This window comes from Thunnus albacares, chromosome 6 (assembly GCF_914725855.1).
Source record: "Thunnus albacares chromosome 6, fThuAlb1.1, whole genome shotgun sequence".
Classification (NCBI taxonomy): domain Eukaryota; kingdom Metazoa; phylum Chordata; class Actinopteri; order Scombriformes; family Scombridae; genus Thunnus; species Thunnus albacares.
In genome coordinates, this window is record NC_058111.1 from 31,934,331 (window position 1) to 31,962,287 (window position 27,957).

Below are 27,957 nucleotides of genomic sequence, written 5' to 3' on the forward strand. Positions count from 1 at the left end.
GAGTGGGCGTCCATTTGATGAAACACAAGAACTTATATCTTTCTTCGCAAACTGACAACAGTTGTATGTCCATCTAAAATAAAGCTACATATACAGAATCACATAGGTTTAAAGCGTGCCTCTAGATATCTAAAACTTTAAGTGACTACATACTGCATTCGGATATCAATGTGAAACTCAGTACAACTGCTTTAAAAGTGCTATAAGGCATGTTTTGTGAAGTGTTACGAAACGTGTTCAATATTGTCTTCTCTAGTGGGGGAACAAGAAAAGACGACAGTTTCAAACGCATAAAACTAACTTTAATTGTTATGCTCAGACTTAACAATATCCCAAGATACTTATCTCATCACACTACAAGGAAAGCTGTGAGTACAACAAAAGCAGACTGGAAATACTGTGGTGAAAGCAATGAAAAGCTTTCAGTCCTTTATTTTTCTATTTCTACAGTGCCTATAATGCTATCTACTGACACACTGCAAGACTGAGCAACATTTAAAATTTGCAGGTGTACATAGAACATTTATGATTAATCTGAAAAAGATTGTGCTATCGAGACACTTGTTTGGAGTGATTTAGAACTTTAGTTTGCTCCTTTATATTGATTCATTTTTTTCAGTTTAGAGCAAAGTTATTCAACTATGGAGCCCCGAAATGAACAAAATGTTGTAAAAGATTATCAGACAAGTAAAAAATATAGTTGACAACATATAATAATGTTAGTTATAGAATTACAATTTAATTAGAATTTACTTTTCCTTTAAACTCCAATCAGTTGATAAAAAAGTAACTGCGACACTTAGCCCCTTGCCTATTAATGGTCAGTTCTGTGCATTGTAAACAAACCAACTAGCCAACAGTTTGCAAGGTTGGGATAAAGATGCACAACGGGCTGGTTGTGTAACGCGCCCCTGCACAGGTAAAATGACATATGCTGGACTAGGAAGGCAGACAGAGAAGAGGAATGAGAGGAGAATGGAGAGCTGTCTCAGTGTGATGTACCAAAAACACTCGGCAGTGTAGTAAACATCATAGGACAACCTGGGTACTTGATGTGCCTGTAACTATAAATTTATAATATCAGTCATATCAGTATCCCTTATAAATATCAGGCAGCAGCTCACTGATGTTTTACTTCACTACCTGCAGAGATCTTGTGATTCCCGTTCCCACTGGAGCAGAGGGAAACTCCGAAAACCCTCTGCATGTAAAATATAATATTATATAATATTAAAAAATATAATATAAAAATACATATTAAATAAAATATAATATAATACAATACAATATTAGTGGAATATTCATTTTTCTTAGCCATGTAAACAGCTTAGTAGGAATGTTGTGGTTTTTAGAATAAGGGCAAAAAACGAAATATTTTGTGCATTTAAACGTAGTCACTGTGTGGAAGAGATTGGGATCATTCTTTTATGTGTAAGGCTAAATCAGGTTTGACTTAAACATTACTTTCCTATCTTTGTAAAGCAAAATGTAACAAATAAATAGATAGATATAAATTTACTGAGATGTTATTTATTAAGATAATGATATCCGATACCAGATTGGCCCATTTTCACTGATACCTGATCCAGCTATTTGAGGCAGTATCAGTGCATCTCTACATGCACCAGCCTTTTCAGCTAGCTACCTAGCTGCCGCTAACATTCATCAAAAAACTACATCAGACAGTACACGTAATGTTAATAATCTATACACTGCATATAGATGTAGCATCATTGTGTAAATTCTGGTAACAGTTACTAAAGCATTTTAGCCGCTAAGCTAACGCTAACACACTGGTTCACATCATGAGTTCACATCATGATCCACAGTAGAAATACAGCTTCCACTTCTCAAGTGAAATAACCAAGCCTGTTCTTATTTCTGTACAAAACAATGTGTTCATGTAGAATCCCATCACTCACGGTAAGAAGCTGTTTGAGAAGATAGGTTTTCAGGGCTTTTAAGAGTGGGAACATACACCAAACTGACTCACAAAAACTACCACAAAGCCCAAAGGTTTCTGTGTACAAAGAGAGGGATATTAGCATACTTTAGCCAGGATTATTTTTACACATAGACTGAGTATATGTCTCAGCAAGTTCTGAAATCTCATGATGACGTATCTAATGTCTCTGTCTTAAGCTCTCAATGATACTCCCTTTCCTGTCATTCTGTGCCAACATGCAAAAATGTACGGGCTATTCTTGTACAAACAGGCATGACTCTGCTTGTTTCATGTATAATTGATCATTACATTAAGAGTTAGCTGACATGCACAAGGCTGTCATTTACAGAGTCTGAGAGATGCACCCTGTGACTTGCTGGAAGCTTTTTCTCTCCGGAGAGAACAATAATGTGTACAATTGATTTTGTTTTGGGAGTGATTTAACCTGGAGTCAATTTGCAGCAGACCCACAGCCATTTCCTCACTGCAAGATGATGGAAAAGTCAGTTGTTAATAACAGGAGTTTGGCTTTTCTTTTTTTTTTTATCATCAATACTATAACTAACTGTGATCCTTTGATATAACATGGTGGATTTAAAGATTTGTTGTGAGTTTCACATCTGACTTTTAATTAAATAACATTTTAACAGAAATACAATTAAAAGTGTCATCTAAGATAGATACATGTATTATTCAGTCTTCTCTTATTCTTGTCTGGGTAGAAATACAGCTTTTTTTTTTCTTCGTTTTAAATTTCATTCTATTTAATTAAGGACTTCCCACCCAAATACCTGACCAATATTAGTCTGAAAGATTGGTCCAATCTGGGTGTTGTTTTAAAAAATTTTTTAATATAAGTGCTAGTTTGATACCTAAGTTTTGGTACCAATACCAAAACAATATTTTTGTCACTACATGAGTTAGGGGAAAAAAACATTTTTAGGTTTATAATAAATGATGTTATCATTCATTTTGTCGCGCTGCAGCCACCTTACCTAGTTTTCTACAGGGTCTTCTTTTTAATTACATGTGTGTTTTTTGGATGGAATTTTATATTCATTGTAATTTTCTTTATACCGTACAGTATATATATTTACTCGAGGCTGTCACTGTTTATTCAAAATATGAACTACTGTTGGAACATAGGAAAAAAATGTAATATTTGATCTGTAAATATCTGTTTCGAATGTAAAATTGACAGTGTAAGCTAACAACAGGCACTGTCCAGCCTGGGCCATTCCTACAATCCACTGTCTGCCTGACCATCAAGAGTATTGTTGTTCTCTTTGCTAACATAAAATGGAGAGAACTAGTTAGTCATGCTGAACTGGTAATCATGACATCAAACCATCTGACAAAGTAATATGTAGAATCATTTTGGATTCGACACCATAGATGGAAAAATTGTGAATAAAGGTAAGGCTGTTTGCTGATTTTGTAAAATGCAACTTTTTTACAGTAACATTAGCTTGTCTCAAGTGAAGCATTGGAGGCACCTTGAATGAACGGAAAGTCAATTCTACAATGTAGCTCAAGAGTAGACTCCGTGGGTTGTTCAAAATAATTCACACTTTTTTTCAAAACACGGTGTTTTCCCAATATGGTCTTCTGAATTACCTGTGTATTTGATCTATTATTTTAAGCAATTAGACTGTGTCCAATGTGATACTATGTGATGTATGTGGAGCTTGTGATTATATGACTTGAGTATCATATATCATACCTGTGATTTGTTCATTTCATAACAAACAAGCCTGATAAGAAAATTGTAAAACACCTTGCTTATTCTTCCACTTGCAAAAAAAATGTTTAATGAATATCAAGACGTTTGGTTTAGAGTTTTTCGGTGTGCAGCAGACAGTTTATTCATGTTTTAACCCATTTTTATTTTAACCATTTAATAAAATAAGCCAAACATCTCAATGCTTCAGTGTTGAATAAAGAGCTTTGCCTAATTAAAATATAGACTTAAGTTCCTGGTTCCTGATCAGGAATTAATATAGACTTAAGTTCCTGGTTTTGATCAGGAAACATCTGATTAAAAGTCACAAAGCCTGACCAAGCATTCCATGCCAACTTTCGCCAGTTGGCACTTTTTTATAATCAATGCCACTCACACATTTTGGTCAATACTAAAAAGAATTCATGTTCAATACCCATATTTTTCCACAGTGCAAGCTCTAAATTTGCCAAACTGCCTTTCATATTTATGCCACAGCCATATTATCAATCATACCTTCCTTTACTGATATCACTAAATTTTATTATATAAAGCCAATGCTCACTTGGGTGAGCATTGGTAGTAATACAGGGATGCCCCTAAAAAAAACAATGGCCTGACTAGCAGCAGATAAATGTAATCTTTCTACACAGAAGTAATCCTATTACAGCAGAACCAGGACACCTGAAGTTGGTCATGAAATTTAATGGGTCAACCTCTTCAGACAGAAAAAAAAAGAAGGAGCGAGACAGACAGAGAGAGAAAGGGAATTAATAAGTGGCCGTGTCAGGGCCAAGCAGTCATGGGCTGATATAAAAGAGGTTGTGGCTTCCCTGAGGGAGTGTGTTCTAGGCCAGCGCTGGCCTGCCTGGGGGCCTATCATCATCTGCTGTGTCCATTCAGCAAACCACAGCACACTTCCTCTGACATACACACTCGCCAACACACACACACACACACACACACACTCTTGACGTGTGACATCTGTCTGGGTGAAAGGGGTGGAAAGACTCCCAACATTAAGTGTACGAACAGAAAAAAAAGTACTGATTTCCCACTGACTTAAAATAATACAGATAAAAATAGGTTTAGCTCCTTCCACTAATTAATATGACACAATACTGATTCTATCATAGATGCCTCACGACAGCTTTTCCATCTGCACTTCTAACAGCCAGTGTCAAAAAGGTCTTTTCCTTGGAAAATCCTTTGGTAGACAGGAAGTGATGTTTTTCACGTTTAAGGTTTGAAAAAGAAAATGTTCTGGGTGGACAGTCAGCACAGACAGTGACAGCATCATTCATGGAAAACTATGTGACAGTTATCACCACACCATTTGAAAAGCGAATGATCTCTGATATAAATAAAATACATATTAAAGCCCCACCAGTATACCAACCTTCCAATATTTGTTCATGTCAGACACAAACTGGTGTATATATGACAAGAAATTGCAGTACAGAAATGAACATATATTTGTGGTAATTTAGAAACAGGAACAGAACAGAACAGAACAGAACAGTGAGAACTTGATTTTCAACTGTGAAATGGCTGCTTAGTACATATCTAGGCCATAAAACTTAGCGTCTCCAAAAACCAAACGTAAGGATCCTTATGAAAAAATGCATTCAGCAAAATATTATTAAGATTAAAATTAAAAGTATTCATTTTACAGTCAGAACTGTATGTCATTATACTATGTAATTATGTATGTTATGTATGTTATAAATGTAAGCATAGGTAAAAATGATCAAAGTTTAATCTTAATTTCTTCAGGAGTTGCACTATAACACGTTACAACCTTTCTTCTATACGAGCTGTCTTTAAAGCTGCGCTAATCAATTAACTATGTAATGTGAAAGGAGTCACATGTAGTTACGATCTCAGAGAACTCTGCAACATCTCTACAAAGCTTTTCAGTCAATTAAGGTAATATTTTAGTTCCCAGCTCCAAAACTGTGCTCTCATCAACCTTGTTCCCAGACACAGCAGGCAACTGTGTTCAGCTCTGTGTGCAACCTGTACCAAGCACCAAACAGCAGACAAAGTTAGCTGGTGAACATAGAAGACAATATAGCAACTAAAGACTCAGATATTTTTCTCAGGAGTTGGTGGAGACCAAAACAAAGATATAAGGTGAGAGCTTATTCACCTAGTGGTCAGAAAGGACTCCAAATACATGCTCATGTTGCCCCATATCTGCTAGATGTTTGAATAGGCAACTGTTTGTTCAAATGCTTGTGATAATAACTTTATCAGGTATGAAGCCCAGGAGGGGCCGCAGAGAATAAAAAAAGTAATTTGTGCTTTCCTTTTAATAATTCCTGCTCTCGATTGAACTATTTTGTCTGCTCCCCTCTTGTAGTAGACACCAAATGCATCCAGTCAAATGGAGGTTTGAAGAAAGTGATGAAGAGGACATTACTTCTGTGTAGAAAGATCCAAGCTGGATCCAAGGCAGTTAGGATTAGCGGTACGTTCTCCTTAATCACAAGAAGACCATGTTCTTTGCACTTATTATGCATCCACATATATCCATGAAGCGCTGTAAAGCCCTGAAGCTGAATTTTTATCAGCAGGAGCATGAAAGAGTTTTACGGTGAAAAAGTCTGTTATATTATAACCTCAGATATAACACAGTGTTGTGCTTACAAGTCAAGACCCCAAGTATATCCACATATCATATCTTAGTCCAAGATCAAAATAAAAGCCTATTATATCCAACCGATCCACAGTGAGGGTGTTTGCAGAATGACAGAATGGCATGAGGGGGAATTCCATTCTCCATGGCCCCTCCCGGGCTCCGTAATCAAGTGATAATATGTCAATGTTATGTTTACAGCGCAAACCCCAAGTGGCCAAAAATCCATGAATGCAGCTTTAAAACAGCCTCTGTGCAGCCTTGCTGGCTAACAATAGCATCAGACCTCATTTAAACTCAAAATGGCATGCACTGTATGTTTATATCTTAAAATTGCTGGTGTTACTGTACATTATTACTATGTGCAGCCTCGGAATCGTGCTGTACACTGCTGACTCAGTATCCCAGTGTCCATTCAATCAGTAACCTATAATCAGTGCCAGGAATACATTACACTGTGTGTGTACTGATTCACTAGGGAACAGGAATGACACCATAAACCTCTGGCCTATTAACACAGCTAATGCTCTTTTAAAGGTGAAATTAGCAGCAAAAATGGCAGAATATTAAAATAGTAAATCCTTCCATCAACGATCCAGTGTTTATCAGTAACTGTGTGTACACTGCTGCTGTCCTGGCTGATGATACTCAGTATACAGTAGTGTTGTGTTTACAGTGAGAGCCTGTAGCTGAATGGACAGATGTGAACTCACTGATCTGGCCAAGTCAAAGACAGTCCCTCCATTCAGCAGCAGCAGAGGACAGAGGGTGATCCTTATGACCCCCCACCACACACACACACACACACACACACACACACACACACACACACACACACACACACACACACACACTCATGACTCCTGACTCCAGTTTTCTGAATAGTTTACATATGACAGCTCCTCAGGAGCATGGCTGAAATATGACGTTTCCTACTTAAGGTAGACTTAAGTAAAACTAAAATAAGTCAAAAAAACAAACCCAAACAAAACTGTTTTTTTTTAAACTTCAACATATCAATTTTCACTGAGAGCTTTAAACTGGGGTAAAGGGAAAACAATAACATTCACGGAGTAATTGCGTTGTGTTTGATTCAAACTGTTATGCTCCTTTTCGTTGATTCCGCTCCACTCAGCTCGTAACTTCTGAGCTTTATTCTGCTGTTTTAATGTATTTAATTCAACTCTATACTTGACTCTGTTGTACTCTTCAGTTGTGTGTAGTTATACAGTGAACACCAGCTAGCTGCGCACAGTGAAAGCGATGCTGGTTAACGGCGAGTGTGGGGTGATGCTGCGTTTGACCCGTCCGTTAACTCCCATAAAACACACACACACACACACACACACACACACACACACACACACACACACACACACACACACACAGAGTGTTTAGGACAGGCTACTCACGCCCTTGGTCTTGGGAAGCCCATGGATAACAGCACGTCCAGGTTGGAGCCACATTTCACAGAGCCTGACCGGTTCTGCCGGAGCCTCCGCGGGAGGATTTTACTGTACAGGTCCTCTTTGGCAGCCATGGTCCGCTACAAACCCGATACAGTCCACCAGCAGTTCTCCGGCTAGTCCATGAGCTTGAGCTGAGTCCGCATGAGTGGAGAGGTAAGAGCAACAACACGGAGCGGAGCTGAGAGCAGCGCTGCGCGGCCAGGCTCAGCCCTGCTACTCCGCCCACTGGAGGAAGCTGCTCATTAGATGTGCTGGTATAGCGGCTCACTTACAGGATGGGATAGAAAATGTTGGGTTTGAAAAGAATAAGTTATTCAGCGTGAACTACACGTTAATTCCACGAGTTTGAGTAGCTGTGGGGTTGACGGGTTTATCTACTCATCTGTGAGTGTGTAATATGTGTCGAACATAAGGGGAAGATTCAGTTATGACACTTTTTAATAGTGAGACATGACTATCACATGCTGCACAGTATACATGACAAAACACTAAAATCATAGACATCTATACAAGTTTTTAATTTGGGTACAAAAATTACATTCATTATACAAAGATAATGAGATTAAGGCTATACAATTTATGTATCACACATATGTAGAAAAATATTTATTTATCATTTTTACACTGTTGTGGATGATGAATGTGACACAGAATAACTCTGGTAAATGTCCTGAATCTCACCAAATCTGCAGCAAAACCTTGACACTTGCAGATTCACTAATTTTCTAGAAATAAAGTGATACAATGCATGATATTTGACTAAGCATTATTTTTGGTCCATCTAGTAAATTAAATTCCTGATTGTAATCCTGATTTTTTTTTTTTTTAAGTATGGCTTTCACATAATTTCCTACAACTGATGATCAACAGCTTGATCTTTGCTGTATAATAATAAGTCCTATGAAATGACATTAGGACTCAGAAGACATGTTGAGGGGCCACGCTGTGCCATCTCCAACCGATGACCATGACTTGGCCTTGAGTAGACTGACTGAGTCCTGGTGAGATATGAGGTTAGTGTTGGCCGCCGACATTGCTGGCAGATGGGTTGTATGGTGCGATGACACAGAAGACACAGCCTGCCTCCTGGAAAGCTTGCCTCATCTCCACCTAGTGGGTCAAACACACACTGCATCAGACAGCAGGATATTGGTCACAGTAAAGATACAGGTTGTAGTTTTTCTTTATTTTTATTTACAGTTGTTGCAGCAAATCATTTGAAGAGTTTCCCCTGAGCTTGATCTCCAAACATTTTCTCTTAAATCATGGACTTGTATTAGTCTCAGCTATGAGGCACTGCATGTTGACTTGCCCATTTACAATTCTCATTGGCTGGTTTTCCTTTAAGGATTGGTTCATAGTCTTTCAAGTCTTCTTAAAAGTACAGTCATGTGCGCATATGTACATTGATACAGGTTTTTCTTGCTGTAATCATTCCTCTTGTTCATACTGGCCGTTTAAAGATCCCTTCCTAATGTGCTTACAATGTAAGTGATGGGGGACAAAATCCACAAACCTCCTTCTGTGCAAAAATGTATTTAAAAGCTTATCCAAAGCTAATATTAGGCTTTGGCAATCTGAGTTGGTCAAATCAAGTGGACTGTGTTACTGTCCCTTCACTGTTGCTCAACAGCAAAACACTTTCCAGGGAAACAAAGAGTGAATTTTGTACATATGGGAAAATGACTATTGTTTTAGGACAGACTTAAAAAATTGTGAATATATCACATCATTAATTCTCAATCCCAGTTTTAACTTTTGCAGCAAAGTTTGATCCAAGCAGCAAACAGCTTGAGGCTGAAGCCGAAGCAGAAGAACCTTAAAGTGCCACAGATGGCCACTAGATACTCCAATGACAACAAGCGTCAACTTCGCTCTACAAGTGCTAGGTCAATCATTTTTTCGAGTCAATATGGTCACAATCTCTAAATTCAGGCTCTCTAATAAGTATGTTGGTGGTCGTTTTGGAAATTATTGCTCCATTAATTAGATTTGAGGACTTGAGCTTTGACGTCAACCATAAGCTGCAACTCTGGACTTCAAATCAGCTCCAATGCAAACCAATGGGTGACATCAAACCTTGCTACGGCCATCTTTATATACAGGCTAAGGTTTGATCCAGAAAACAGCTTCTTTTGTGCTTAAAGGATAATTTCACATTTTTTTTCAATACTCACATGCCCATATCTCCACTGGAAGAGTTATTGATTGTTGTGATTGGTCTTCCTGATCATCTAAAGCAATTGCAGGGATGGAGGACAAAATCAACAGTCCTTGTTCCCGGAAGTAATGTGCTCTAAAGTTCAGCTGGTGCTAATATACGGCTGTGGGAGACTGTGGATTTTCTCTCCCCATTACTTTCATTGAACCTGCTTTAATTGCTCTTTGTGGCCAGTATGGGCAGATTTTACTATAACCACAGTTACAGAGCAGTAGTTTTTATAGATTCTGCATAGGGTCAAAACCAGAAATTGTGCAACTGTCCAGGCACTGAGTGAGGTTAACAAGACATGGAAAGATTAGCATGAATATGCATGCAACAGCTCCAAACCCATGGCCTCAGACTGGAGTTCAGATAGCTGCAGATGAGCCCTTCAACATACAGCAGGGCAGTCTTACCAGTCTAGTCTGGTCCACACACAGACCCACCACAGCCCCTCCACTGCCTGGTAACTTCACCGCCGAGCCAAACTGCAAGAATCAGAGGAAACGTTACAAGTACATAAAGAGAAGAACACTCCTGCAGGTTCACAGATGAAGAATGAGAAATGCGATGGTGAATACTGATCAATAACACATGCACTGCTCTTAGCAGGTGGTAGAAGCCTCGAGCACCTACCTGCCTCGCCAGCTGAACCATCTTGAGGTTGCCAGGACCCAAGCAGTCGTCAGAGTAGACAGACCTGAGGGAAGACTTGTTATTTTTAATCTCACTTTTTTGTTGCCTTTGTTTGACTTTGGGGATGTACTGTCCATGAGTACATCCTCTCGGTGCGTACATACTTTGGTTACATGCAGTATCACTGCTAAACAACAGCACTATCACACACCTCTACTGTATATAAAGCTATTCTTGGGTTCCAGCCACAGAATCAATGTAAATGTATTAAACAAAAATAGAGAATAATCATCTTTGCTTTCATAGGATTCATTTTCATCAACAGTTCCCAAAGTCCACACTGAACTGGGTAAAAGAGCTTTTATATAAGCTGCTTCTTCTGCCTGGATCCTTTTGCTGTTATATCTAAAATGGCAAATCTCCTTCTGTAAATTGAAATCATTGCTGCAGAGGCTGTGTGCTCTCTCCTGGCTGCTGATGCTTTGGGCTATTTTAGAATCTTGATGTGTTTGTTTCATTACGTGGTTGTTTTGGATTGGTCTCAGCTATTTTCATGGTTTTAGACAGCTCGTGGGTTGTTTTAAAAAGCCATTCAGGTTGATTGTGGGATGAAATATTTTACATGATCATATTCAAAATTTTATTCATGATTTTATAATTGCATTTCTCATTAATCTAATTCGGATTTTGAGTCTTATTCTGAGTTTTCTGACTTATGTTGCTCGTCTGTAAATCACTGTTATTGCTGCCTGTCTTAACCAGGGCATTCTTCAGTGTAGCTTTCCTTGTTGAATTTAAATAAAATGCTTTAAATACAAAAAATGCCTCAAATTAAAATATAGTGTTACCTCCTCAGCTCGAAGTTCTGGTCCATCAGTTGTGCCAGACGGCTCCAGTCTCTGTCCTGTAGAGCCGTCCTGAGGGGAGAACATTTTAAATCCTTCAGTCAATCACTGAGACAAAGTTCACCTCAAATATTAAGAGCATGTCAGGACAAAATATTTGGTATTTTCTGTCAGGTGGGTCAAAACAAATAAAATGCATGTGGAATTTCTTATAACTCAAAGTGCATAAATATTTTACATAAAAAAACCCAAAGCTACTTTGAGACTGTTGTGCATGAGACATGATTAATCCAGTGATTAATTATGTCTAGCGTTTACCATTATTCATTTGACAATATCTCCAGCTCTGTTTATTGCATGTATTACTGCACTTTCTGCTTGAGGAAGTGTAATAACATAAACCAACCTTGCTTGATCAGTGAGCTCAGCAAAAGTCTTCATGGCCTCGACTACTTGCGGCTCCCCTGTGGAAAGACAGAGCAACATAAAAAGCAACACATCAACCAATGTGTATTCTCATTTAAGACTCCTTAAAGAACAGAGGGATGTAAATACAAACATGGCAAACATGTTATTCAAAAAAAGTCAGCATATAGAAAACTGGAATTTGTTGCTTTCCGTATCATGTGCTTCTGTTGCCATATAAATATTACTGGTATCAATGTATGTTCAAAAATATCAGAATCAAAACCTCATATTGGTCATACTGTAGTTCCTTGTTTTGAGACATTTTAGCAGTGATTGTTGATCTCATGAATCCCAGGAAGCCCATGATGTTTAAATTGAAGAGGGGCAGCCTACCGCTGAGCCAGCGCTGGCGGACGTTGCTGTGGATGCGTCCAGAGTCGCTGGGGTCGCTCAGGTAGGCCAGCCAGAACGATGGAAGGTCACTCATGTCCATAGAAATATAGTTCCCTGAGAATGCAAAACACACACACTTTAGAAAAGAAAAGTATTTATATGATTGCCATACTGTAGCGCTTACACATCTACAGTGTTGTAAATACCATAGCCCTGCTCTTCCATGAGCTTCTTGCTGAAATCCATGTAGACTAATCCTTCATAGACCTGCAAAGGAAAAAGAATCCCTCAGTTGCCGCTACTGCAGGCATAAAATTAAAGATAACCAACATGTTGTGACAGAATCCAGTGCATTTACGTAATGCTGATTCTGTTACTGACCTGCACGACTCTGTCCTGCAGGCCAGCAGTAATGAACAGTTCATCAGTCTCCACGTTGAGGATGAAGTTGGCTCGGATCGGCCTCGGGAGATCCTGGAGTTCACGTAAACAGCACATTTTGTCATTTTTAATTTATGATGTTTTCCACATTAACTGCTTTGTCTCATGTGCATGCTATTCTCTTCCTTATTACTGAAGTTGTTAAGGGTTTTCTACAAGGGCAGATGGTGGAAGATGAAAGAAAAGCTTCTCAGAGTTAAACCTGAAGGCTTCAGTGACACATCGTAACAGGGCAAAAAGATCCTCACATTGTCTGTGATGTTGTAGAATTTCATGAGACACTTCAGGGTAGCTGAGACGATGGCACTGCACAAGAGAGGATTGTAAGACGAGAAGATTATTAATTAAGTGTGTAAAAGATAATTTTCATATTAGGTTGGGCTACACAGATAAGAAACCCACAAGAACTAATTACCTGCTTCCAGCGAGGCCCTTCAAGAAACAGAGACAAAAAATGTAAACATTAGTGTTTTATATTAAGGGTGGCTGCACGTTTGCTTTATGCTTTCACACTTTACACTGTATGTTGAGAAACCAGCGTTCGAGTAGATCCTCACCACTTGCCGAGGAATGTTGGTGTCATACTTCAATGTGAAGTTCTGCTTTGTCAAAGCAATGCTGCAGTGAAGAATACACAGAAGTTGAAGACGTATCAGCAGCGGAAGTGAAGCACATTACAAGGTCAACTGTCAAGTAGTTATCAGGTATCAGGTGATCCTGATATCATTCACAGAGGTTCTTAAAACATCCAGGCTCAAAAAAACTAAATTTAAGGCTTTAAAAAGTTAGAAATCTGTCATCTTTTAATATATTCATGGGAAACAATATTGTCTGTCGCATTGGTCCAGACTGAAATGTCTCAACATCTGTGGGATGGCTTGCTATGAAATTTTATACAGATATTCATGGTTCCCAGAGCATGAATTCTGCTGACTTTGGTGATCCTGATTTTTCCTCTAGCGCCACCATGAGGTTGATGTTTTATTTCTTTATTGAAATATTTCCCTGCCAAAATAAAAGGCAAGAATAAGTTAAGGTTAAAAGTTCCAAAAAGGATGAAGGTCTAAATCCTCTTTATTTGCAAAATTATTATTGAGCAGCACAACTCAAAACAATAGTGTCATGGATTGTAGAAGCTATAGATTCAATGTGGGAGAGAATGAAACAGAACTTCTGTCTGGTACCATGAGGTTCTCTATCATTCATGAGGTGGAAAGAATGGAAAAAAAAAATTAAACTTCATAAATAATGAATGGGTTGAGAAAACATGGAAAGTATGGTCTAAAATAAAGAATGAGCTAAAAACTCAATATCAAGAGCTACTAAAGTTTAGTTTAGTTTTAGTTTATTAGATCTATTTATATCAAGGACCATGCACAAAATTAATTAATCTCAAACAAAGAGAAAATATGCTTTGTACCAGATTTAGCTGCTAGCTAATTTCCATCTGTAGTCCCTGGCAGGTGATCAGAAACAATAAAACACAGAGCAAAACCATCATCCCCACTACAAATATACCAACAACCTACACACACACACACAATAACACATGTCATAGGAATAAACACACATCAGAACACAAAAATCAAAATATTACATATATATATATCCAAAGATATGAAAACAGTAAAAAAATGTCAAAACTTCACAGGAGAAAATATGGAAATCTGTGCAGGTTTTCAGACTGACAGAAGCTTATTCCATCTTTAAAAGAAAAAGCAGATTGAACAAAGGCAGAACCTCGTTTATGGACGCTACATTCTCCACTTGAAGCAGACCTTGAAGCTCTGCTCATTTGCTCAGAGAGGAACTTGCAACAAATCCAGAATTTTCTCCATCCATCACTGATATTAGCTTTAAGAAATGGAAGGACAGGGTGCTGGTGTATATTGGTCAATTATTTGAAGGACAAATACTGAAATCAGCTTTTCATAAAATGTGAGGAAGAAAAGTTCAAGAAGTTGATTCACACATTCATAGTCCCCAGAGGATGAACTGTAACATCTTTGATCTCCTGACTTTCATCTAACGCCATCATATTTTGATTTATGACCAAATACCTGCAAAAAAACTCATTCCCATCAGCGTCAGCTGCACTCTCTTTAGTGCTAATAAGCAAATATTAACATGCTAAACCAACACTGTGAACATGGTGCACATTATACCTGCTAAACATCAACACACTAGCATTGTCGTAGTGAGCATGTTAGCATGGTGATGTTAGCATTTAGCTCTAGTTCAGCCTCACAGAGCTGCTAGCATGGCTATAGACTCAGCATGTGATGGAAGCTGGGTATTCTGCACAGTACAACAAAAACATGTCTGCCTCTGATGCAAAATACAAACATCCTGTTGCAAGTAAATATTCAAGTTGTGTGTCAAATCCACTGTGTTGGCCTGGAAAGCTGTTATAAGAGTTACTAATCTCACCCTTGTTTGGAGCAGAACTGGTAGAACTTCTTACAGGTGGCCTGCAGCAGCCGGAGGCCTCCAAGGTACCTACAGCGGATGATGAACATAGATATGAAAAAAACAGAACAAGAACAACACTGTCATATATTTAAGGTCATTAAATAATGTGTGCACACCCTTCCTTCCTGCTGATGCAGAAGAGATCTTGCAAGCTTCCAAACTCCGTAGGGTCATTGAGTGGATGAGGGACTAATACCTGGAATATAACAGAAACACACATGACGTTTTCACAGTTTATTCCTGATGAAGGTGTTTTAGCTTCTGTGTATGCATAGAGGTGTGTGTGTGCATTACCAAAGTCTGGCTCTCCACTAGAGTGACCTCAGCCCAGAAGTTAGAGATGCTCATAGCGATGGTTTTCCCGTTGAAGCCGTCTGATGGATTCCCCATTAATCCAACCCTGTAAGTCATTGTTCATTTGGAAATCAATCATTACAGCGTCTATCAGGGTGTATTCTAACATTTAAGTCATGAATTAGGAAGGAAAACAGGCACATTTCTGAAAAAGTAAATTCAAATTAAAGTAGAAGGTCAAGCTTTAAGTCTGTGTTTTATAACCTGGCATACGACCGGCACGTGATTGGTTTAGCAGGATTGTCTTGTTGCTTGGTGGAGTAGTGGGTGAGCCACTTGGTGTAGTCTGACAGACCCTGAGATGTCAAGAGAAAACATGTTATTAGAGGTGCAATGAAATGTAAAAACTATGACAGAGTTTTATATACAACTCCACTTATCAGCATCCAGTCCCTGTGGGAGGATAGTGTAGTCACCCAACTTGCCCTTAACTAGCAGCAATATGACCAGTATTAAGTAGTCAGGTTCATAGAGTGTAGACCTGTCTAATCTGATGGAGGGTAAATTAGGGACATTTAGGTACAAGTGGCCAGTTTGCAGCTCATGTCACATTACATGATTTCTGGGTAAAGAAGCCTTTTAAATATTAAAATATTTCAGCTGTCATCTCTTACTACCACATGCAAAGATGACTGGTGCAGCTAAACACACCCTGCAATACACTTACACTTTACAAGTAGTAGCCCAAGTATATAAATATAAAGTATTTCTAGATGTAAATTTTGCAAACCAAGGGTAAAAATAATAATGGCAAACATTATGAGGCCCTAAAATCATCTCGGAGTTCTCACCAGGTAATGTTGTGTGTGGGAAAATAAAGATGTAACACTGTTGATAACAGGAGATAAAAGTACAAACCACTTGTCCAATGAGCTGGAAGCCAGTGGGAAGCTTCATCCCGAACACATCAAGCTGCTTCTCATTGATGAGCCACTCCTGAAGAAGAAGAAGGAGCCATAAAAATAACTGTTTGTTCATTTTGTTTTACCATCATAATGAAAAGCAAAGACAAAAATAAAATGACATAAACTTATTGAAGTTATTTCAACAAAAAAATTCCATCAAGGCAGCACTTAGAATCTATTTCCCTCACTGAACTCAACTGTTGTTAAAAACCACTGAGTTAACCACAAGTCACCATATCCAGAAGATTGTTCATGTTTGACGTTGCCTGTATAAAATGAACAGCATATGTTGCTTTCTGTCACTTTACGAACCCAGAATCGTCCGAAGGACCTGTTTCTGGCCTGAGGCAGCACACTGAGGAAGTCAGACAGGTAGGACAGTGTGCCTCTCTGGATGCAGTAAAACACCACGCTGGCCAGTCGCGAGGCTGTCAGCCCTTCCTGTGGTTTCTCCAAGAAGCGAGTTATCCTGATTCATACAACAACACGATCAAAACACCTTTATCAATGAACCTTCAATAACTTCACACAGTGAGGTATTTCTTGTGCATTATGGGACTGAGAGGATAAAACAACTTCTTTCTTCTTACCTATGGTTGTCAGGGCAGACCTCCACGATGCCCCTGGAGCTGCTTTTCTCACCTTCCTCCAGTTCATAGTATATGATCAGCTCTCCAGGCTGCAACACAGACACAAAAGACTGGGCTGGTGCATGTTCCTTAACACTTCACCTCCACAAAAAAAGGCCATGGAAAAAATGATTTGACCTGTGGCAAGCCTTTTTCATTCTGGATATTTTCACTTTGCCTGTTTTTGACTTTATGAAACACCTCTTGAGAGGATTTTACATGTTTGATGGATGAAGGCTACTCTTTCGACTTTAGATTGTACAGTTTTATGTCAACAAAATGATTATGTGTGTTTGAATATAAGCACAAGTTCCTGATGCACATTTGTGTTGTAGTGAATCTCACCTTTGACCTGAAGAAGCGGATAACTTGAGCAATGTCAAAGTTCTGGTCTGAACACAACATGTCCCCTGCAATCTGCTTACACAGAGAAGAAATCCTTAGTGTGCAACAGACACTGATTCACTTTTAACATTATTCAGCTAGTCAACACAGTCAAATGGAACTGAGCGGTTACATTTATCGTACCACCATGATGTCGTCCTGCAGCTTACGGCTGCGTATGGCCAGCTCCAGGTCAGCCACAGCCCCAAGGCGGTCCTCCAATGTGGTGCTGCCATCATTTATCACATTTTCCACCGGGAAGTCATTAGCTGTCGCCCAGCGCTCATAGTACTTATACCTACCCAGGATGAGAATTGAGCACAACAGAGTAAAAGTGGCTTCACCAACAAAAAGAACCAACAATTCAATGTCAGTGGTGTCTTTCAAGTGTCTGTAGAAGATAATTAAGTTAATATTCTTTGTGTACTCACTTGTCTGCATTAGTGACAAGATACACTTCTGTGAACAACTGTCTCCTGGGGAGAAATCAGACCTGCAATTAGCAGAACTCCACCAAAACAGGATCTGCAAGTGTTACAGTGACTGGGGACAAAACATCATGTTTGGGCCACTTGCCGCTGTTACGCACATGTTGACCGTTTCCCACCAAAAGTCAAGGATCTTCTTTCCTCCAATGCCGGGCAGCAAGGCCTTTGGTACCCCAGTGAGGTGGCTGTACAAGCCTGTGTCATCATTCTGTGTGAGGAGAGGAGAGATGGAGAACACAGCCCCCCTCAAACTAAAAATTACTTAATTAACATACAATACCATGTTAATATATACTGGAACATGATTTGGCTTCAGTCCTCACTGCTTTTTGCTATAATGTTAACGCCCTTTCTAAGTATTACAAATATTACATGTTTTGATTAATACTTCACACATGTAAAATGCTTAATGTAGCTACTAGCAACATTATGTGCATCACCTTGTAGCCATTCAAGTCAAAATTCATCAGAAGTTATTAGTGGACCGTCCCACGTCCCGTTGACGTCACGCCAAACTTAATGAGAGAATCTAGCTCTCTTATGTTGTCTTTCTTTTATGATGGACATGTATATTTAGCTAACCCATCAAATCAAAAAATAGATTATCTTCAATAATTTGTCATATATATAAATCAACTACTGGCATCGGTTTTCGACCAACTCAAACTCCTGCGATTAGATTTGATCGAAATACACAGTAGGGGACGGTATTTCTTTTCCTAGGATGGCGAAGTCATGACCCGCCCTACTCTGCCTCTGATTGGCTAGTACTCGTTGCCTTCGTTGATTGGGTTGGTCAGGTTTAGACATGAGGAATGAGATTGGTTAGGATTAGGGTTAGAATATCAAGGCAAGCCAATCAATAGAGGAGTAGGGAGGGTCATGACTTTGCCATCCTAGGAAAATAAAAATGTCGCAAGCCGCGGCCAGTAAGAACCAGCTGGAGTTTGTTCAAACGTGTTATTTTACAAAAAATAGTTGTGACTGTTGGACGGGATGTAAACCGCTGACACCAGTTAATCCTTGCAACTCCGTAAATGTCTGAACAGTTGGATTAACAGCTGTATATGCTAGCCAGCAACCAGCGCTGTTTGAGACGTGAAGATTTTACAACAGTGATACTGATGTGAACTCTGCACTGTAGCGACTCACATTATTTCTGCTGCTACATACAGCTGCTTACCTTAATCTGAGCCTCCAACACGGTGCCGTGACCGGCTACCAGCAGTATACAGATCATTAGGGTAACTTCGTGCTGCTGTCCGGCAGGTTTCTTTAAATAATAAAACAGAGTGCTGTCAGAGCTGAATTCAACCAGCGCCAATGAGAAGAACTACTTCCGACAAGAACTACAAAATAAAACTTACTCACGACCACCTGAGTTCATCTTCAAGCTACAGTCCAACATACTGTGTATATACTGTATGCTATATCTAATGTATGTAATATGGTCATATCATAATATGCCCATTATATACACTCATGCAAAAAAGCTCTTGTACATCCTTTAACCAGTTTACCAGCTTTAATAAACACAACTGAACACAGCAGATAATTTGATTTTTTTTTATTATAAAGACATACTACATAGCCTACCTACCATACAATGCTTACCCAGCCCAGTTTATTTAGTTAGTTACATTGTTGCAATGTAATTATTGTCCCCAGTGAGGCTTAATGAAACGACATACAAAAATACAAATCAAAAGAGCTGAGTTATGAACTGGTTGACAAACTTGGTATCATCTGGTCAAAGTGATACTGAAAAGAGATGAAAACAAGTCAAAGCATGAATACAATGTTGTTTGGAGACATTAACATGAGTGCATTTGATACAGAGAAGCAGAGTACTGCAGAGGTTAAGAAAAAGAAACTGACATGAGAAGTGTTTTAGAGCTTACTTTACTGGATACTGATGAAACAATCGTAACGTTTGCAGAGGAAGGCGTTCTTTGAGGGCTAAATTGATTTGACTAGTTCCTCTCTTTTCAAATGTCTTGTAATTATGATTGGGTTGTATTTACCAGAGCAAATGATTTCTTTACAAACCTTCAAAGCAAATATGCGTCATTTAGCAAAGTCACTGGAGTTGAATATTTAGGACAATATTCAATTGTTTCTTCCTATTTCATGCACACTTGATCACAAATGAAGTATCTCAAAGCATTTCAAGTACTCTTTTGGCCCATATGTGGTTGTCTTCAAAAATACCCGTTGCCTCACTGGGGGTCTGTGCTGGATGATCCCACAATGCCGTGTTGTCGCAGAAGGTTCCTCAGGATCTGATTCTTGGATTTCCAGTCTTCCACCTCAAAATAACACAGACGACACAGCAGTAATGAATAAAACTTTCTATGAGGAACGCACTGACTGCAGCTAACTCAGTCATGATTAACTGTGGAAGCTGATAATTGGTCTTTTATTAAAATGTAGTCATCACCTTCATACTTTATTAGTTATATGGCTTTCAATAGACACGTCCAGGCTGAAGGTGGAAGTAAACTAGCTGACATTACTGTGGTGGCATCTGGCTGGTAAGCCTGCACAATAACACTGTTATATATGTGAAGAATTTGAAACCCATTCTGCTGACTTTATTACTTGTTGATAATGCCAATGAAACAAAGTTTATAAAGAAAATAAAACGCAATGAAATGAAGTCAAATTTTAAAAAGGTGGCTAGACATCTTTTCACCTGCAAATCACCAAAACCACACAGACCATTCTGTTCAGCTGCTCCAACAATAAACTGCAACTTTGGAGAAAAATAAGAGGCAAAGACCATCAGATTCACTTTAATTTATCTCCATTATATCTCCATGTTTGTGTTATGTGCAGCATGCTGACAACGGACCAATCAAGGACGACTACAGACTATTGTTTGTCAGCGGTGTGACGCCAAACTTTTGCTAGCTTTCCACATTTACAATTTCACATGTTTCAGATTTTTATTAAATTAAGTTATTATAATGCAAGGAATCATGGAAATAAAGTTAGTTCATTTATAATCATGAGTTAGCAAGTAATCTTCACACAGAGCAGCTTCACATCCAGACTGTGGAGGTCGAACAGAAACGTTATTATAATCCTGGGGTGCAGTTTGTCTGCCTTCTGTCTGAAGGGTCACAGTGACTTTAATAACCTCTACAGGTCAACAGACTGATGTAAATACTGCTTCACAGACCTTTACTCTAACAGGAACAAAATACCTCAACAACATTATATTGTTGCCATGTCTTTCTACTCAATTTGAGAATGTCAATGTCAATATGTCAAATCTTGAACAGTAGAAAAAAGTAGTGAGACTTGGCCACTTTAGTCCCAAAGCACTGGCAGATTAGTCTTTAAAACCCCTAAACATACGCTAACATACCTCCTGTCTGAGTAGCTGGTTGTCAATCCTGAGACGATCAAGAGTGCTGATATCTTCCCCCAGCTTCAGGTTGCTCTGTCGAAGTTCCTTGATGTATTCACAGGCTTTAGACAAAATACCTCCTTTACTCTGAAACAAAACACACAAAGGTTTCAAAGATGTAAAAGTTTTAGAGAAAAAAGAAAACACTTTGTTTGATATATGATGATGAACTCTGAGGAGTAACATGCTCTCACTGGATTTATCTCCAGTACCTCCAGTATGAAACTCACCTGTCCTGTCTTGGTGTAGTCCACGTTACAGTCTGGTATGGCCTTCGACAGCTGCACTATCCAGTTGTTGATCTTGTCCCTGCGCCGGCGCTCAACTGTAGTGACAAATCTCTCAATTTGAAACATGTCCTCTTTCATACACATCGATTCAAACATTTGTGGTAAAACACAGTTAAATCTTCACAAACCTTCGTTGTGCTGAGCTCGTCGTTTCTCATCTCTGGAAGCCCGAGGAGCTTCTTGCTTTCTACAAAACAGATTATGAGTAAGATGATTGTTTGTTTCCGTTTTTAAAAAATTTTTTTTAAACTGTGGTAGAGTTTTAATTAGGGGTGCAACGGATCACAAAACTCACGGTTTGGATCGCATCACAGATTTGCGTCATGTATCGGATCATTTTTCAGATCAGCCGGAAAAAAAAGGGGGGAGACAAATAAAACTTTGTTTTCCATATATTCTGTAAAACACTTACAGCAAGGAACTTTTGCCCATGGTCTTAAATGAAAACAACATTCAAGATGTCCAATGGTTAAATAAAATCTTAAAATATATAAAATATTCAAAGCTCAATTGTTAAATTAAATTGCAATATGAGGCATGACACCTTCTTCCTTTAAACATGGTAGTGAATGAAACAACAGCCTGTGTCCACATCATCTAAACTTGATGATAACTTACAAACATGAACACAAGTCTTGTCTTGAAGCTTAGTTTGTTGAAAGCGCCACCAAACAAACATTCACCGGGGAAAAGTGCACCACTAACGTCAGTTAGCAGCTAGATAGCTAATTAGCTGCTCAGCTGCAGGACATTAAACAGCAGGTAAACATAGCTGCAGATGTCACTACGGACCCGTTAGATACTGGTTTGGTTGTTGCTCTTTAAAATCCCTGTTAGCGACACGCTGTCTGTCCATGACTTGTACTTACAGCTGTTTGTTTATTTTGTCTTAAATGAGATGTTAAATTTTGCAATTAATCCACGGTTCACATGCGAGCTGAACCGTGAGGGGCGATCTGTACGGATCTCTGATCAACTACGATCTGTTGCACCACTAGTTTTAATTCTGTTAAATTAAGATGTAATTACGCTATGTATGGCTGAGTGCGAGGTGCGATTGTCCTTTGATTGGATCCCGTCAAAACTTCCTGGGGTGACATCATCACATAGAGCTGCCCTGTAAAACAAATGAATGTCAGCTGCATAAATAAGTACAAGCAGACATGTAGCAGCTTACGATAAACATCTTTATGAATTCTTACTCTGTTAAGTCTTAAATAAAAAAGACTGCTATTACATATTACATACATTATATCATATATACGGTATATTATAGTATATCAATTCCAGTGTTGAATGAAAATAGCATTTTACTGTATTTTTCAAGCAAGTCTACAACATCATAAGCTTTAGTGTGTGTACACCTTGCCATAGCTTTTTGAGTACCTGTGGGTGTGGTCTGGCCCAGCAGTGTGTCAGACGCCTGCACCGTGGTCACCATGGTGCCAGTTGTGGCGTCTGCGATGGTGGCGGGATAGTATGTGTACTGTGTCTCAGCGCTGCCATCTCCCTCCAACCCCTCTGACTGGGAGAACACAGCCTGAAGTCAAAGAGACAGTTACTGCACTGTTAAGTCTTTTGTTGCCCTATTCAGATATAGTCTATAAAGAAACTGAAGTTGCAGGTAAGCATCTTTAAAGAGGATATAATCAGCATTTTTATATTAACAATGAATCACATGGCAACTTGTATGTGGAAGGGACCGCTCGTAGTAACAAATGCAGAGGAATATCACCTGACTGCTGTTCCCCTCAGCTCTACAGAGCTTTTAGTGTCTTTCAGCTCATAGTTTTGGTTGGGGAGGGGGGTTGGATGTAACGGGACAGAGTTCTCAGTGAACTCAGCAGTCACACATTTCTCTGTTCTCTATTGCTATGTTTTGTGTCTTCAGGTTAGGCTAACCCATTGATGCTAACTTTGGAGCTAACCCCTTCACTTTTCCAGCTCTTGGGGAAACAACAGATTTGACTTTTTAGCATTTATTAACTGTTACACTGTAGTCTGTACTGTACATTTACTGCCAGACTGACAACTTTCTGCTGACCTTTTCCTCTGTTCCGCTCGCATCCACCGTCACTTTCCTGCTGCTCCGCTTTCCCAGCCGCTACGCAAACATACTACACAATACCCTATTCCTTAATGAACATACACTACCAATAGTTTCCCAGGCAACGACACAGAGGTTGACTCGCGTGCTGAACAGCGCTGCACAGAGACTCACAAATGCTATTGATTTCCGAATGAATGGATACTTGGCGTTAATTTTGGCATTAAAAAATATTTTTTTGGCCTGGCGGGAGTTCTTGTTGTGATAATTATAAGAGAACCACTGATTCAGAAATGTTAAATACGTTCAGTAAACGCTCAGTAAACGTTGAGTACAGTTAGACCCAGCAGTCTCCATTAGGTTGGGCGAGTTCAAAGTTGTGAAAACAACGGGGGTGTTTTGAATACACCCCCATACAGTCTATGGTACAGGTACCTGTTACCATACAGGTAATTTGTTAGTCTGTCCCTCCCGCCGCAGGAAATAATGGATTAATCCTGGAAAGCTATTGATGTAGCACTTTTCTCCTTATGAAAGTAACACAGAGATTATTCGACCAATGAGAATTTAGTCAGGCGAGAGCATATCGACCAACTAATCAAGCAGTCGACCAGCAGCCTACAGCCCTAAATATTCTATCATTTTTGATGTTATTATTTGAGTGGATTTGCCTTTACTAGAGATCCTTATACAGTAAAAATCCAGAAAAAAAAATCAATACCTTTAGTATCAAACACTCACCTCCAGTCTGCTTGAAAGGGTTAGGGCTGAAACACTTGATAGTTTTGTATTTTGTAGAGCTCAACAGCTGTGGTCAGCTTGAATGTGTCAGTTATAATGTGGGTACCACTCACCACTGTCCATCCATACACATAGTGTCAGTGAATTTAGCTGTAATCTGGCACTTCTGGGTAAAAATATGAGTGTCGGAAAATAGGTGCTCATTAGGGATGTGCCAGTATCACATTTACACACTGTGATTTTTGTAAAAAAAAAAAAAAAAAAATACAGTATACCAGTACACTTTACACTTACAATCTTCATCCAAATGTCCAGAAATGCTACTATTAGTACTAAAATATGGGAAAATTATTTCCCACCATGATTGTTTTAAATTTATTTAACTTGACATATTAAACAGTGACTGTGCATCTGTGTTGCTAACATCAAATATACTTTAAACACTACAAACAAAAGCAGGTTGGTTGTTAAAAGTTTGGGAGAGGTGACAGGAAATTACTTTGAATGCAGCTTATTGTCTGTGTCTGTTAAATTTAATGCACCCATTAATATTTCCACACATGTTCTGATCTCTTTGGGGTGTTAACAGACAAAATCATAAGGGCAGCGCATTAATAAATATGCGCACAACTGAAATTCATGCTCTCTTTCTCACTTAACATTTTGGCTCAGTGCCCTTAAAGCCATGGCTAGAGCGGGACTTCACTGGCCCTGCGGTGGTGTCTCTGCCTCGGTAGATCGGCGCTCCCTTGTGGCTAAGTGGCAGTTGGTCAGGGTTGTTCTCACCTGTGTGACAGTCTGAGTGGTTGCAGGGAAGCCTGTGACCAGGCTGACTGCGGCACCTCCGTCTGTCTGACCCTCCAGCTGGCCATCCGACACTTGGATCACTCTGTAGGTCACCTGGGACACCACACATTACACCGAGTGGTCAATATCTTATTACTACTACAGGTGACATACGGACAATTGCAGAGCATACACACACACACACACACAGAATCAAACTTCTACTTTTAGGTCTTCATTAAGTGAAGTGGGTCACGAGTACTGAGACCAGGAGCTGATGTGACTGGCACACTGGCTCAATTATCAAGAAATGTGAAGTCACATTTCACAAAGTCTGCACGTCTAAAACTCTGTTGATATGATTGCAATGACAGTACACCTGTAATATATTTTTGCTAATATATTTCCAGCACAAACTCAAGTCAATTTCCATGACAGTCCATTGTCTCAAATGCTGTTTTCTGATTACGATGACACATTTTGCATGCTCCCATTTAGCTACAGAGGCTTCTGCCTTCTGCTTAATTTGATTGTTTCATTAACATTTCACAAATGTGCCTTAAATTTTACTCCAGTGTGATATCTTTCAGTTCTGTAGCTACAATATTAACCCAACAATCTGCTTTCACTGTGATCACCATACTGATAAATGATGTTAACTCAAATTATTGTTTTTTTTTGCCAGAAGTTTTGTGTCAATACTCCTTCCTACCTGTCCACCTGCTCCTTCTGTCTTGAAGAGATATTTGATGGGTTGATCAGTGAAGGTGGCAGCAGACTGAATGGTGGCAATAGCTGCTGGGTCCTCTGCAGTGGCTACAGACCCTGAGGGAGCAAAAAGCCACATGAAATGAAAGTATCACAAACATCTCATGGGAGGAAAAAGAGCAGTTTTACGCTTCAAAGTACATGATCGGTGTTGCAGGACAGAGACAAACACATAGTGACACTTGTAAGTCTAAACCCTCACCAATTTATGAGTTTCAAACTTTCAAAAGACAGTGCTTGAACATGGGGTGCATGCTAGCACACACATACATAATACAACATTTCCACTGAATATTCGTTTTCTAAATATATTACTAATAGTTGTTACCTTCCTCGTTGACAGTAACACTCCCATCTGGTTCAGGGCTTTTCTGTTGGCTGCACATGTAAAAACACAGGAGAGAGCTAATTAACACCGTAGTAGAGGGTAGACCAGGCTTGTCTATATAAACGTATTTGTTGTTATTAGTTAGCAATGGCGCATGTTTAAGTCTCACTCACCTCTTCATTTCTGCCGACAGTCTTGGACGAAGAGACCGCCTTCACTCTCTCCCACAGCCAGGCTGTGAAACAAGTTCATAAGTTTGACAAACAGACGCAGGAAACTCTGCTCACAACTGCACAATACTGACTAACTTATCGACCCCGGGCCTGAAACAGAAAATAAACCCCGAAACGGCGTTAGAAGAGGGGTTGTGGTAGCTTTGTGTGGGAGCTGAGTCAGATCGAACGTTACTATTGGAGATACCGGACACTGGACGTGTTTGCTTTCAAAATTAAAGCAAAGAACTGGACAGTACCAAATAAAACATACGTTGCGCTTCATGCGTGCGGTGAACATTAGTATTTTAGAAGCGCGTTATGATTTCTTTGTTGCAGTTACTATATGTGGTTTGTATTTTGACTTTAATGCTTTGTTAATCACAAAAGTTTCGATGGCTGTTTAAACCGGTATTTTAATTTGGGGGATCGTACCGGAAACCACATGGTTCATTGTGGCTAGCTCGACGCGGATCCTACCTTTCGGCCCCAGCGGTTTTTACAGATGTTTAAACAAAAGCACTTTCCCGTCTGCTAGCTGAATGGAGGCAGTAGCTGATAAATACAGCCTAAACTGTAATTAAATTGCTACATTATAAACACGGTGCTACATTATGTTGAATATATTCCCGTGTGAACAAAGATCTACTTACGCCGCAGTGGTCCCTCCCCCGATATTTGTCAACAGACCAGCGCCAGTGTCAGAGTACGCATGCGCAACGGGAAACTCCCAAAATACATATTTTACTTTACTAAAATAAAATGACCCGCTGTCTGTGTTGCTACTGTCACCATCAGTTGTGGTAGCCCGTGGGCATTTGGGGAATATCATGTCTCTGAAATAGTAAGTTGATAAAATAAAAATGGGAGAAATGTTCACTGTAATATGGTACTTTGCACTAGCTTGTACTGCCCTAATATAGTCTAACGATGCTGCCAATTACATTGCGAATGATTTACTTCTACTACAACATGTTGTTCTTAAATATAACCCTCAACTTAATGTATAACGCTGTATTTGTTATCAATGGAAAATGGCGAATTACGTTATTTTGACACAACCGGAAAACTTCTATATAATGTTGCGAACTTGACGAGCTGAAACTGACCGGCAGGCTTCATCCCGACCTAGGGGGTTCACTGTTGAGGCGGGTGTCAGCTGGATATTTGACGGTCTCAATGTCGTAAATCCCTCACAACATTCACTGTAACATTTACAGATTATGACTTCTTTATTATTATTAAAATATTAAAATAAATCCCGCAGCGATAACATCAAGTTAAACGCTGTGTCCTAGTAGAGTCAACCTGCTTCTTTGATATGTGGAACTTAGGTTTCACTCTTTACTCTTTACTCTTGGCCAAACTGACACAGTTTATCTCACTGTAACTACAAACTGCAGTGTTTCTGAGAGTTATTAAAGGTGATGAAAGACA

The 27,957-nt window shown here is 39.2% G+C and overlaps 2 protein-coding genes across 9 annotated transcripts in view; both read right to left on the bottom strand.

Annotated features, from left to right (window-relative positions):
- The window catches only part of LOC122983501 (glucuronokinase with putative uridyl pyrophosphorylase), a 56,431-nt gene extending 37,135 nt beyond the window's left edge, over positions 1–19,296 (bottom strand). The window contains exons 1-23 of one of the 5 annotated variants that reach the window (XM_044353244.1): positions 19,117–19,296; positions 18,035–18,141; positions 17,877–17,921; positions 17,590–17,743; positions 17,407–17,478; positions 17,023–17,111; positions 16,745–16,901; positions 16,386–16,463; positions 15,732–15,823; positions 15,468–15,573; positions 15,290–15,369; positions 15,132–15,200; positions 13,259–13,319; positions 13,117–13,133; positions 12,950–13,007; positions 12,642–12,734; positions 12,467–12,527; positions 12,261–12,374; positions 11,866–11,923; positions 11,463–11,531; positions 10,615–10,678; positions 10,395–10,466; positions 7,719–8,885 (exon numbers count right to left, since the gene is read on the bottom strand). In XM_044353244.1, the coding sequence (XP_044209179.1) occupies positions 8,790–8,885; positions 10,395–10,466; positions 10,615–10,678; positions 11,463–11,531; positions 11,866–11,923; positions 12,261–12,374; positions 12,467–12,527; positions 12,642–12,734; positions 12,950–13,007; positions 13,117–13,133; positions 13,259–13,319; positions 15,132–15,200; positions 15,290–15,369; positions 15,468–15,573; positions 15,732–15,823; positions 16,386–16,463; positions 16,745–16,901; positions 17,023–17,111; positions 17,407–17,478; positions 17,590–17,743; positions 17,877–17,921; positions 18,035–18,141; positions 19,117–19,173 (1,869 nt within the window). In that variant the 5' untranslated portion in view covers positions 19,174–19,296 and the 3' untranslated portion in view covers positions 7,719–8,789. Of the gene's footprint in view, positions 1–7,718; positions 8,886–10,394; positions 10,467–10,614; positions 10,679–11,462; positions 11,532–11,865; positions 11,924–12,260; positions 12,375–12,466; positions 12,528–12,641; positions 12,735–12,949; positions 13,008–13,116; positions 13,134–13,258; positions 13,320–15,131; positions 15,201–15,289; positions 15,370–15,467; positions 15,574–15,731; positions 15,824–16,385; positions 16,464–16,744; positions 16,902–17,022; positions 17,112–17,406; positions 17,479–17,578; positions 17,744–17,876; positions 17,922–18,034; positions 18,142–18,373; positions 18,604–19,116 lie in introns of those variants that run through there. The other 4 variants (XM_044353245.1, XM_044353246.1, XM_044353243.1 and 1 more) reach the window with 4 other exon arrangements.
- A 189-nt stretch (positions 19,297–19,485) lies between these two features.
- Positions 19,486–27,237, bottom strand: usf1 (upstream transcription factor 1). 4 transcript variants are annotated; one of them, XM_044353248.1, is made up of 11 exons: positions 27,174–27,237; positions 26,482–26,543; positions 26,309–26,358; positions 25,925–26,037; positions 25,213–25,326; positions 23,025–23,178; positions 22,668–22,755; positions 21,767–21,825; positions 21,579–21,673; positions 21,307–21,435; positions 19,486–20,242 (listed from the first exon to the last, which is right to left on the bottom strand). In XM_044353248.1, the coding sequence occupies exons 2-11, from the start codon at positions 26,487–26,489 to the stop codon at positions 20,153–20,155; spliced, it is 900 nt and encodes a 299-aa protein (XP_044209183.1). In that variant the 5' UTR covers positions 26,490–26,543; positions 27,174–27,237; the 3' UTR covers positions 19,486–20,152. The 4 variants fall into 4 exon arrangements, with proteins under 4 accessions (XP_044209183.1, XP_044209185.1, XP_044209186.1 ...); XM_044353250.1 differs by lacking the exon at positions 27,174–27,237 and adding an exon at positions 27,001–27,019; XM_044353251.1 differs by lacking the exon at positions 27,174–27,237 and having other exon boundaries at positions 23,025–23,163; positions 26,482–26,738.
- Positions 27,238–27,957: the final 720 nt, after the last annotated feature.